Source organism: Bufo gargarizans, chromosome 8 (genome assembly GCF_014858855.1).
Source record: "Bufo gargarizans isolate SCDJY-AF-19 chromosome 8, ASM1485885v1, whole genome shotgun sequence".
NCBI classification, from domain to species: Eukaryota; Metazoa; Chordata; class Amphibia; order Anura; family Bufonidae; genus Bufo; species Bufo gargarizans.
In genome coordinates, this window is record NC_058087.1 from 103196675 (window position 1) to 103210630 (window position 13956).

Genomic DNA, 13956 nt, shown 5'->3' on the forward strand with positions numbered 1-13956 from the left:
CGGTATTCGCCTGAGGGGTTAGTTCATGTGATATTTTTATAGAGCAGGTTATTACGGACGCGGCATTACCTAATATGTCTATATTTTTATTTTATTTTTATGTAAGTTTTGCACAATGATTTCATTTTTGAAACAAAAAAAATCATGTTTTAGTGTTTCCATAGTCTGAGACCCATAGTCTTTTCAGTTTTTAGGCGATTATCTTAGGTAGGGTATGAGTTTTGCGGGATGAGATGACGGTTTGATTGGCACAATTTTGGCATGCGTATGACTTTTTGATTGCTTTTTTTACGCAGTTTTTATTTTAAAACATTTACGGTGTTTACCTGAGGGGTTACGTCAAGTGATATTTTTATAGAGCAGGTTCTTACAGATGCGTTGATACCTAATATGTATGCTTTTTTTATTTACTTAAAATTTTACACAATAACAGCATTTTTTAAACCAAAAAAATGTTTATGGTTCTCCATATTCTGAGCCATAGTTTTTATTTTTTATTTTTGGGCGATTGTCTTAGGTAGGGGCTCATTTTTTGCGGGATTAGGCAAGGTAACAAGAAATAGCTGTTTTGGCACCGTTTTTATTTTTTGTTATTCAGTCATTCAAAATTCCAGCAGAGAAGTAAACCCCTAAAATCACAATTTTAATGATATATGTTAAGAGATCCCAGATGGACCTCCTATACCAAATAAAAAAAATTACATACAGGGTAAGTGACTGATAAGTTGCATCCAGAAACTTAGCAATACATCTGGGGTGCGGGAATAGATTGTCCCTATTTCTACCCCTATCCTAAAGCCTCAGCCTAGGGAAGACTCCTGATGGTGGAGACCCCCTGTCCACGTTCCTAGACTATTATTGGCCCTGATTTGTCCCTACAGGGGTAAATACAGAAAATATTCTGGAGAGCCCCAGGTATGAGGTAAGGATAAGATACCAATGGTACAGCAGTTTACTGGATGTTAAAGACAAAGTACAAACACAGATAGTCAGGGTTGACCATATAGTCAATCACTTGGATTAACCTCAACGCGTTTCCCCCTAGTCAGTGCTATGGGATCATCAGGAGTTATGATAACAGAGACACTAACGGTCTATACAATGCTGAACAATGCTGATGTAACACAATATATACTGGGTCATAGCCAGGTTACACAGCCAGATCATCGCTCTACATATAGTCTATACAGGGGGTGCCGTTCTAAGACCAATCCACATAGAGTGTGGCACCGTTACAAACCAGCCACAACCACAGATATCACGTGTGGCTATAATGTCAGTGCTGTGGTCCAAGTCCTGGAGGCCAAATAAAGGTGTATTCCACATCCTGTTGGGCAAAAATAATCATATACCCACATCAGTACGGTGTCCAACAGTGATATATGTATTGCGTTAGTTATAGTGTAATGCACACTCACAGTTTAGAAGGTATAATACACACTAACCAGACAGCGTGCCTGTCATCCCGCTGTGAAAAAGTCTTGATAAGACCCACATTAGGATTAAAAGACAGAGTCACCGTAGATGCATAAAAAAGGTTACACCAATCCAATCAGGAGCTGTGATAAATTCAACTTACATCTTGAAAGCCTCCCTTTGATTAACGCTCCCCCTGGTAGGCGAACTTCTAACATACTGCAGGTGTATTTATAGCGCTACCAATTGGCGCAACTAAGATCATTGGTAGATGGCAGGGCTTCCGGGATGGCATCTCTTCACGGTATTGGAACGCATATGCGTTCCAACAGACGATTTCCGATCCGCAGGAAAACAGTTCCAGTTCCTGGAACATATTGCTCTGATGATCATCCGGCCGGTATGCATACACCCCCAGTTCCGGTCCTTGGAACGCACATGCGTTCCAAGGGACAATTTCTGGTCCGCCAGGGACCAATTCCGGTTCCTGGAACACATCGTGCTACTCATCACCCAGCCGATATGCAGACACCCCCAGTTCCGCTCCTTGGAACGCATGTGCGTTCCATAAGGCGATTTCTATTCCCAGTGGACAGATTCCAGTCAGATCGCCCATCCGGTATGTAAGAACCTCCACTTCCGGTCTGTGGAACGCTTTGCGTTCAAAATCATACATCCGGTATGCAGAAACCCCTAGTGGCGTGTCCCGATCACATGACCCATATATAATCCCAATGATAAGCGATAAATACAGCTACTATTATCTGTATACCTAATGCCACCTGCTTATAGTAATTTATTCAACATGTAGGCAATATAGGCATATGGTGTCAAAGATCAAGCCCCAGTTGTTTAGACGCAGATCGACATGGTGTATAAGCGATCATATGATCCAAAGAGCTCATACAGCATCACAGAGTAGTGTAAATACATTTATACTGCAGTTAAGCCACAGTTATCCCACAGATATGTAATTTTCTAAAGACGACCCACAGTCCGTGGTCGTCACAAGACAATGACATAATAAAAAGTCACTAATGTCCATTCCTTCTCCCAAAGATACTTTATGTATTGCAAAATGCTCCAGTGAGAATACCGCAAATACTTTTAAATTATTTGATAGACTAATGGGGGACTTTATTTGGAAGGGTGCGATCCATCGGATAAAGAAGGAAGTCCTTCAGCTTCCAGTGCAGGAGGGAGGATTAGCGGTCCCTAATTTGTTTCTTTATTATTTAATAACTCAATACGGGAATATAAAGGGTAGTTTAGATAGTCAAGTGGGTAGGCAAGAATTAAATAGATGGGGATGGAAAGAGGGATGTAATCACTTAGAGGTGTTGGAGTCAGGTTTTTTTGGGAAAAAAATTCTGATTACACACTGATATGGAAAAATCTTAATTTAAAAGAATTAGAAACAATAAGGGACTATATAGATTGGGAAAAAAAGGAATGAAATATCTAGACCAGATCTTTGAGGAAGATAAGCTGAAGGACTTTAACATAATGGTGTTGGAATTTGGGATCCCCCATACTGATATGTATAAATATTTCCAACTTAGGAATGCACTGCGGACAGTGGTACAGGAGGACAGGTATAGAAGGGAAAAATCAGACAGGCTGGATAAGTTCACTACAGTAGGGGAAGGAGGAGGAATAACCGCAAGGAGATATAGGCTTTTGATGGAGGGAAAGAGAAAAAGGATTACAATGCTTGCTGTGGAAAAATGAGAGAAAGATCTAGACTCCTTTACAGAAGAAAATTGGAGAGATGCCCTTAGAAATCATGCGACAATCTCGGATAGGGGCTCACATAAGATCTCACAATTCTTCATAGTGCACAGATTACATTGATCTCCATGGATGTTGAAAAGAATGGGAGTAAGAGTAACAGATAAGTGTCCAAAATGCTGGGAGGAGAGAGCAGATTTAATACATTGTTTCTGAAGATGCCCCAAGCTCCATAGATATTGGACAGAAATAATGGAAACCGTATTTTTGCTCCTGAAAATTCAGTTGCCCAATGATCCAGTAATCTGTATTCTAGGGGCAACTGAACATTTGAAGCTAAATAAAAAAATACGACTGGTTTTGAATAAAGTATTATTTCAGGCCAGACTGCTTATACTCAGGAAATGGATAAAGGCAGATTCACCGACTGTGGGACAGTGGAGAAAAATAATAGATCAGTTAATTAAAGAAGAACGTGTGATGAAGAATCACACTAAAAAAATCACCAAATCTCGACCAAGTATGGAAAAACTGGTTACTTTAGTGTCAGAGGATTGTGTGTGTGTTTTTTTTGTTTTTGTTTTTTCCCCCCTCTCACGTCCCCCCCTCCCCTCCCTTTAGGGGTGGGAGGGTATTGTGGAGGGGGGGGAGGGGGAAGGGGAGAAAGAAGGAAAAAAAAGGAACTGTAATCATTAATTGTTAATGGTCGATCTTTGCTTAGTGTTAGAGTAATGTGTTTTTTTATGGATGTGTTCTTTTTGTGAAATTCAAATAAAGACTAATTAAAAATAAAAATAAAAAATGTCCATTCCGATATAACAGTTATATTCATGCTTCACGCATGAGGCCTAATTTTTATAAACACTACAGAAATCCCCATAAAGCTAGGCCATCAGACAGACAGAAACAGCACAGGGACAGCCACACTTATAAGAAACAGGAGAATGTCAATCTTTCATTAATGTCCAAAGGGGCCTGAGATCTAAAACGATGAATCTATGTACATTCTTTCTTTAATATTTTCCTGTCCCAGTTTCCGCCCCTAGGTGACGGTTGGACCAGTTCCAAAACAGAAAATTTCAAACATCCAGGATTCCCCCCATGGATTTCATTGACATGTGAGGCTATTGGGGTGATATTCTTTTTGATGACATAATTTACATCCTCGCATATTCTTCTCCGTACCTCTCTGATTGTCTTGCCTATGTAGTCCTTTGGACAAGGACATTGGCAAATATATATTGCCCCCTTGCTGCGACAGTTACAGAAGTCCCTGATTTTAAACACTTGTCCAGTGACCGTACATGTTATTGTTTTAGGGGTTGAGATGTATTTGCAAGCTTTGCATGATCCACATCTAAACATCCCTGTCAGTTTGCGGTCCAGCCACGTACCTTCCCTAATAGGAGGGGTGTAGTGGCTGTGGACAAGGCGGTCCTTAAGGCTCTTGCCACGTCTATGGCTGACACTGGGTTTCTCTGTCAGGATGTCACATAGATCTGGGTCCATCCGCAATATGGGCCAATATCTATTGAGTGTCATCATGACCTGCTGATTGGCTGAGTCATAAGTTGATATAATTCGGGGTGGTTGAGTCTTAGCCTGATCTCTACGTTTTGGGACTAAAAGGCTGGTTCGATCCTGGTGTGCAGCATTTTTAAAGGCCTCATTGAGATGTTTCTGAGGATATCCCCTCTCTCTAAACCTCATTTGCAGCTTCTTAGCTTAATTAAAAAAGATTTGGTTGTCCGAATAATTCTGTCGTACACAGAGATATTCTCCCTCGGTATCCCCCGTTTAAGGGGGACGGGGTGATGACTCTCCCAGTGTAAAAGGGAATTAGTGGCGGTCGTCTTTCTATGTATGTCAGCAGTCAATTTGTCACCAACCATCGTGACATGGACATCCAAAAAGGCGATCGTCTTGGGATCAATCTCAAATGTAAATCTGAGGCCGATTTGATTATCATTGAGCTCAGTAACAAACTTATTGAATTCATCTGACCCACCTTTCCAGACCAGAAAGATAACGTCGATATAACGTGTCCAGACAATAATTTTGTCTGTCCACCACATTGTCTGGTCTTGAAAGATACAGGTGTCCTCCCACCAGCCCAGGAAGAGGTTGGCGTAGGTAGGGGCACAAGGGCTCCCCACCGCCGCCCCCCTGAGCTGGTGGAAGAAACGTCTGTTGAATAGGAAAAAATTGTTTATGTCAGTATGAATTCAAGAAGCCTCAGGATAAAACCATTATGTGCATTGCAATGTGTCCCCCTGGTCTTAAGAAAATATTCCACCGCACGGAGCCCTTTTTCATGTGGTATTAAACTGTAGAGAGACTGGACATCAATACTTGCCAGGAAACATCCAGGGTCAAGACTAATGGTGTCGATCTTATTGAGAAAGTCCAACGTGTCCCTCGTGTATGCTGGTAGGGACACGACAAACTGGCTCAAGACACGGTCAACATATATGTCACTATTCTGAGTGAGGGAATCCACCCCCGAAATAATTGGTCTACCCTTCAGTGGGTTGGTCCCTTTATGGACTTTAGGTAGTCCATAAAAAGTGGCAATACAGGGAAAACTAGGAAGAAGAAAATCATATTCCGTCGGGGAGATCACTTTCTCACGAATACCTTCATCTAGGATGCTCTTAAGTTCCGTCCTGAACTGTGTGGTGGGATTCACTGGTAATACACTATATCCCCCCCTATCCTCGAGTAGATCCATACACATTCGGACATACAGTGATTGGTCTAATATCACCAGGTTGCCTTCCTTATCAGAGGGTTTTATGATTAATGATTTATCACATTCCAATGACTGTAGTGCAAGCATCTCTGTTTGTGAAAGATTATATTTATCAGGATGTATATTCTCGAACTTCTCCAGGTCCGAGATTACCATTTGGAGAAAGATGTCTATGCATTCGTAGTTAAATGGAGGGGGCATCCTTCTACTCTTTTGTTTAAGGTCGGTATATGGACCCTGACCTGGGTTTCGTCTCCCCTCCTCCTCGAGGTCCATCAGGGTTTGGAAATCCGTATAATCCGATGCATCAAGTTCCAAAAATTACAAACATTGGTGGAGAGATTTCAAAATCTACTGAAGGAGAGAAAACACAGGCAGTTTATCCCTGACCTCACTGAGTTTAGGGAGAATAGGGCTTAAAAATAACCTATTGTGAACAATCTCCCAGTAGTTTCTGAGATTTCTTCCTCTGATATTGAATCCTCGGACAATGAGCCTCAATATCGGAATGGACATTAGTGACTTTTTATTATGTCATGGTCTTGTGACGACCACGGACTGTGGGTCGTCTTTAGAAAATTACATATCTGTGGGATAACTGTGGCTTAACTGCTGTATAAATGTATTTAAACTACTCTGTGATTCTGTATGAGATCTTTGGATCACGTGATCGCTTATACACCATGTCGATCTGCGCCTAAACAACTGGGGCTTGATCTGTGACTGTACCCCTCCCCTTGACAGCATATGCCTATATTGCCTACATGTTGAATAAATTACTATAAGCAGGTGGCATTAAGTATACAGATAATAGTAGCTGTATTTATGGCTCATCATCGGGATTATATATGGGTCATGTGATCGGGACACGCCACTAGGGGTTTCTGTATACCGGATGTATGATTTTGAACGCAAAGCGTTCCACAGACCGGAACTGGAGGTTCTTACATACCGGATGGGCGATCTGATTGGAATCTGTCCACTGGGACTTGAAATCGCACATGCGTTCCAAGGAGCGGAACTGGGCATACCGGCTGGATGCATACCTGCTGGATGATGAGTAGCACGATATGTTCCAGGAACCGGAATTAGTCCCTCGCGGACTGGAAATTGTCCCTTGGAACGCATGTGCGTTCCAAGGACCGGAACTGGGGGTGTATGCATACCGGCCGGATGATCATCAGAGCAATATGTTCCAGGAAACGGAACTGTTCTCCTACGGACCGGAACTCGTCTGTTGGAACACATATGCGTTCCAATACCGTGAAGAGATGCCATCCCGGAAGCCCTGTCATCTACCAATGATCTTAGTTGCACCAATTGGCAGCACTTTAAAGGGAACCTGTCACCGGGATTTTGTGTATAGAGCGGAGGACATGGGTTGTAAGATCACCCCTAGCACATCCGCAATACCCAGTCCCCATAGCTCTGTGTGCTTTTATTGTGTCAAAAAATCGATTTGATACATATGCAAATTACCCTGAGATGAGTCCTGTGTGTGAGATGAGTCAGGGACAGGACTCATCTCAGGTTAATTTGCATATGTATCAAATCGATTTTTTGACACAATAAAAGCACACAGAGCTATGGGGACTGGGCATTGCGGACGTGCTAGCGGCCATCTAGCAACCCATGTCCTCAGCTCTATACACAAAATCCCGGTGACAGGTTCCCTTTAAATACACCTGCAGTATGTTAGTAGATTGCCTACCAGGGGGAGCATTAATCGAAGGGAGGCTTTCAAGATGTAAGTTGAATTTATCACAGCTCCTGATTGGATTGGTGTAATCTTTTTTATGTATCTACGATGACTCTGTCTTTTAATCCTAATGTGGGTCTTATCAAGACTTTATCACAGTGGGACGACAGGCACGCTGTCTGGTTGGGGTGTATCATACCTTCTAAACTGTGAGTGTGCGTTACACTATAATGAACTCAATATATATTACTGTTGGACACCGTACTGATGTGGGTATATGATTATTTTTGCCCAACAGGATGTGGAATACACCTTTATTTGGCCTCCAGGACTTGGACCACAGCACCGAGATTATAGCCACACATGATCTCTATAGTTGTGGCTGGTTTGAAACGGTGCCACACTTTATGTGGATTGGTCTTAGAACGGCACCCCCTGTATAGACTATATGTAGAGCGATGATCTGGCTGTGTAACTTGGCTATGTTAGTGTCTCTGTTATCATAACTCCTGATGATCCCATAGCACTGACTAGGGGGAAACGCGTCGAGGTTAATCCAGGTGATTGACTATATAGTCAACCCTGACTATCTGTGTTTGTACTTTGTCTTTAACATCCAGTAAACTGCTGTACCATTGGTACCTTATTATCCTTACCTCATACCTGGGGCACTCCAGAATATTTTCTGTATTTACCCCTGTAGAGACAAATCAGGGCCAATAATAGTCTAGGAACGTGGACAGGGGGTCTCCACCATCAGGATTCTTCCCTGGGCTGAGGCTTTAGGATAGGGGTAGATATAGGGACAATCTATTCCCGCACCCCAGATGTATTGCTAAGTTTCTGGATGTAACTTATCAGTCACTTACCCTGTATGTTTTGGTATAGGAGGTCCATCTGGGATCTCTTTTAATGTATATATCATTAAAATTGTGATTTTAGGGGTTTACTTCTCTGCTGGAATTTAGATAAACTTTTTATAACCCATTATGTTCATGTTAATTGATTTAGCTAGAACCTATTTACAACATTCCTCTGACAGGTTAGATCATGTGGTACTTTTATAGAGCAGGTTGTCAAAAAGGCGTATGCCCACCAAAATAGTCACAGCAGCGGGGACCCAATGGCAGCTCGGCTCCCGCCCGGCATCGCACGTGCCGCGGTCAGCGTTGACCGCGGCACATAAAGGGTTAAAGCTCCGGCAACGGTGATTTCAACGATGCTGGCACATGCAGAAGGGATCCGTTGATCAGTGACTGCCGGACCCCTGCCGCGGATCGGGCGGGCGCAATATGTAGCTAAATAGAAGCATCCAAATGGCCTATTCAACAATTTTTCATCACTTTTCTTACCCCAATTTTTTTTATAAAATGTGATCAAAAAGACACACACTCCAAAATGGTGTCAACATAAAACTACAGATCATCCCGCAAAAGGGAATGCCGTAAGGATGAAACCTGTAAAACTGTGGAGGAATTGCATTGGCATTAGAAAGTATCTTTTTCATGCCATTGTTTACTTAATGCGTTAACCATCAAGTTTAGCTCAGCTGCATCTGTATACAAAAAAGGTATACGTTAAACGGATGCCTCAGACTGATGCCATACAGTAGCATCTGTTCACCATAGAGTTCAATTGTAAAAAAATAAACTTTTTTTTTTTTTTACGGGACTGTGCAGGATAAAAGAACATGATGTGCTGCATTTTTTATCATTTTTTTTCAAACGTATATGTCAAAAGGAGAAATAGAACGTAATGGGAACCCACCCTTAGACTTGCAGGATAACAGGCTGAAGTGGATGGCCTTACAAACTTTGTTACATCTGCTAACCCCCTGGTTCTCTTTGGTGGTAAGCTGCTCCACTGTAGTGTGTTGGTCCTCCTGTGCCTTTGCGGCACATGGCGCTCTGTAGTTTCCACATTGCTTATTCGCAGTGGTGCTATTTCTCCACTCACAATACACTTTAACCACAGCTGCACATGAACAGCTCACAAACTGTGCAGTTTCAAAAATACCGCCACCCTGGCCCAAAAGCCAATAATCATCCCTTTTTGCAACTCTGATAAATCGCCCCTTTTACCCATGACAGCAATGAGGGATATGTGTGAAGACAGCCTATTGCCATGGGTGTAGGAACCCCCAAAAATCTGGGGGGGGGGTGACAGCATTTTTGCTCACCGGGTATATTCTTATTCTGTAAACTGCGAGTTGTTTATATCGTAAAATTTTAAATGTGTGTGTGTGTGTCACAGGTCACAGAAATTAACCAAATGTTTGGCATATATTTCAGTTATTCCAGGTACTTTCTCTGGCAGCCGCCACCCCCCCCCCCCCCCCCCTTCCCTTTCCCCGCCGAAACAATAATCTCCCCTTATATATAAATTACTTAACGTTCTGAAGACTAGCGGTGCTGGCTGGCTTGGCCGGACAGAAGGAGTGTGGGAGACTGTGAGGCCTTTTTCTCCAAGCTGCTCCGGATCAGTGCTCTGGGCTCCGGGCTGGAAGTGGGCACAATAAGAAAAAAATGTTTTTTATTACACCTCAGGGCAGACCATCAATCAGACCCCCAATGTTAATCAGACCACAGCTAACAGCCCCAATAAGATCCCCAATGTTAATAAGACCTCAGATCACACCTCAGCTCAGACCCCAATATGAATGACCCCCAATCAGACCTCAGATAAGAGCCCCAGTGCCTCTCATCAGCCAGTAATAACAGACCCCCCCAATCATGTGCCAGTAATAACAGACCCCCCAATCATGTGCCAGTACTAACAGACCCCCCCCAATCATGTGCCAGTACTAACAGACCCCCCAATCATGTGCCAGTACTAACAGACCACCCCCAATCATGTGCCAGTACTAACAGACCGCCCCCAATCATGTGCCAGTACTAACAGACCGCCCCCAATCATGTGCCAGTACTAACAGACCGCCCCCAATCATGTGCCAGTACTAACAGACCGCCCCCAATCATGTGCCAGTACTAACAGACCGCCCCCAATCATGTGCCAGTAATAACAGACCGCCCCCAATCATGTGCCAGTAATAACAGACCGCCCCCAATCATGTGCCAGTAATAACAGACCGCCCCAATCACGTGCCAGTAATAACAGACCGCCCCCAATCATGTGCCAGTAATAACAGACCGCCCCCAATCATGTGCCATTAATACCACGGCCCCCCCAATCATGTGCCAGTATTACCAGGGCCCCCCCATTATGTGCCAGTAATAACAGGGCCCCCCAATTATGTGCCAGTAATAACAGGGCCCCCAATTATGTGCCAGTAATAACAGGGCCCCCCAATTATGTGCCAGTAATACCAGGGCCCCCAAATTATGTGCCAGTAATACCAGCCCCCCCCTCCCCCATTATGGGCTAGCAATAACAGGGCCGCCCCCTATTATGTGGCAGTTATAACAGCCCCCCCAATTATGTGCCAGTAATAACAGGGCCCCCCCATTATGTGCCAGTAATAGTGTCCCCCCCATTATGTGCCAGTAATAGGGTCCCCCCCATTATGTGCCAGTAATAGGGTCCCCCCCATTATGTGCCAGTAATAGGGTCCCCCCCATTATTTGCCAGTAATAGGGTCCCCCCCATTATGTGCCAGTAATAGGGTCCCCCCCATTATGTGCCAGTAATAGGGTCCCCCCCATTATATGCCAGTAAAAAAAACTAAGTATTGTATATAGTTTAAAAAAAATTAACACTTATACTTACCTCTTTGGAGCAATGCGATGCAGGCCTCTTCCGCCCTGTGTGCCGACTCCAGCTCTGTACGGCTCAGGCGGCCTCTGATAGGCTGCCGGCCTAGTAGTGCCGGCAGCCTATCAGAGGAACAGGAAAGGGACACACCTCCCTGCCCTGCTCCTCTGCAGCCTTCTGTTTGTATCGCTGTCCTAGGGACGGCGATACAAACAGTCAGATGACTATGGAGATGAGCGCTTCGCTTCCACAATAGAAGCGCTCATCTCAGTGCCTGCCCCGCCGCACACACTGCCGCTGGGGGGATTTGACCAAACCTCCCCCCCCCCCCCGCATTATTTCCTGGGGGGGATCCGTCCCCCCCACTTCCTACGCCCATGCCTATTGCATCTTTTATTTACCCACCAAGCCAGCTCACAACACATGTCTTCTTTCATGAGCTATGCACTGCCTATGTGGAAAGTAGGAAGTGATCCTAATAATGTGATTCGACTGTGTATATGAAGAGTGTCACATGATGGCAATTTTCAGTTAGGCCATGGATACATTACATAGTTACACGTGGTGTGTAACTGTGATGGCTAACCTCCGGCACCCCAGCTGTGGTAAAACTACAACTCCCAAGATGTACACTTGCTTGGCTGTTCTTAGAACACCATATAAGTAAATGGAGCATGCTGGGAGTCATAATTTCACACCAGCTGGAGTGCCAGAGGTTAGCCATCACTGGTCTATAACATTCTACTGCATATAGCAGTCAACTGCCTGCAATAAGAAAGGTATGTATGCAAAATTTGAAATGCATAGACATTAGAGAATTGTATGATTTCCTATTATATAAACAAAACAAAAAAAAATAATAAAGACTACAAAAGCCCTTTAATTGTTTCAGATAAGAACATATTTCTTTCTTTTTCTCATTGCAGAAAGGACATGATTTTTATGAAGGTGTAAGAGCAGGTAAGTTGTTAACTCCTGCTAATTGATCCAATAACCAGTAGAGGCAAAATCATCCACCATTCATTAAGCTTCTTTATTGAAGTTCAACATTTCGACCAGCCATTGTAAGCAGTCAAAGTGTTGGTTTCCCATATATTGTTGGGTCATTAAAGAAGTTTTAAAAGTACAGTTATTGTGCAAGATTTTTATACTGATGACCTATCCTAACTTTTAGCTGCTGAATTTCCTGAATCCTGTCTTTGCTGTCTGGCCTCTCTGCACTCCCTCTTCCTCACCCTCTCTTCTCATTAGACTTCTATGACATGATGTAATCTGATCATTCAGAGAGCATGAATCCTGTCTTGTTTTTACAAAGCCAGATTTATCACCAATTTCAGATTAGGAAAGAGGAGGTGAGGAAGAAATATGCTACTAACTCTAAAACAAGGTATTTTTCTCTGATGAGAGATAATCTTTCACCTGTACTGTTGAGTTATTCAAAATTGCGTAAAGTACATTGACCATTTAAGCATTATAAGTTCTGTAAATGTTCAGGTTAACTGACCGTTTCTTTATTTCATTATGAAACACTATATATTCCTTTATTAAATAAATGGTAAGGGGGTAGTTTTGGCATATGAGGCCAAATATAGCAATGCAAACAACTTGTATCTGTCTCTTAAAGAACAAGGCTGCTTACAGTAGCATGGGCAACATGTGACCTGGCATTGTTTTATTGAAATATGGCTCCTGGGATGCTTTGTAGAAATACCACTGGTTCCATGACCAAATCAATGTAGCAGTTAGTATAGCTTAAATAAGGACTAGAGGGGGTCTGTTTATTATACCACTCCATCCCATAATCCTGGTAGTAGGACAGGTGTGACAGTCCTTTGTGTAGGCCTTGTGGTGAAACCAACCTCGCCACTGGGTTTTGGAGAGGCCTGTTTAAACGCCTCTTGCCTCAGGATTATGGCCCATACTAACTTTTAAACCCCTGAACCTATTCCAGGGAATTTTGGATAGGTTTGTCCCCCAAAGTATACTGTTTAAGTTGATGTAAGTTATATGTATGGACAATGTAACCTCACAAAGTTGTAACAATTTATAATAAGTGTAACTTGTCAGCTTGGGAGGAATATGCTGGGTGTGTTTCTATTATCCCATTGTGTCATTGTCCCATTGTGTGTTTAAATTGTGATGTCTGTCCTGTTGTCTCCACATGTGTATTGGCAATCTCCCTTTGTCCTGAGAGATAATTGGATTGCCCTCGGTTGTCTCCGCGACAGAGAGGAGGAAACCATGATGCATTGTGGGGATGTGTTGTATCTGTTCTGTGTCGCAGTCTCCCTTGTGGTCCTCTGGGGGGCGTGAACGATTGGTTGCTGTACTTGCATTGTGTGTGTTGTAAGATATTGATTGGTTGGATTTCAAAACCCTGTGGGCAGTACTATGTTTGTTTTTTATGAATAAAAGAGGCTGTACCTGACGTACAGTCAGACCACTGCTTGACCCTCAACACGGAGCCTTGTCTCGTTATTGGGGGGATTCCCTGTATGCTGTTAGAGACTGATTGCCAGGAGTGTAAGAGGATTGAATGCTTTTCCTGTTCGTCTGCTAGCAGCTATTCGCGAGGTTCCAGTTTGGAGTGCTATTTTGTATCCGGTTCGGGAGTTTGGTGTTCTGCAGTCGCTGTGCCTGTCTCACA

At 43.3% G+C, this 13956-nt stretch overlaps 1 protein-coding gene across 2 annotated transcripts in view; it reads left to right on the top strand.

The window, feature by feature from the left end:
• The window catches only part of HIBCH (3-hydroxyisobutyryl-CoA hydrolase), a 340021-nt gene that overhangs the window by 294208 nt on the left and 31857 nt on the right, over nucleotides 1–13956 (top strand). For both annotated transcript variants that reach the window (XM_044305063.1, XM_044305062.1), the window contains one exon: nucleotides 12236–12269. In XM_044305063.1, coding sequence (XP_044160998.1) covers nucleotides 12236–12269 — 34 coding nt within the window. The remainder of the gene's footprint in view (nucleotides 1–12235; nucleotides 12270–13956) is intronic.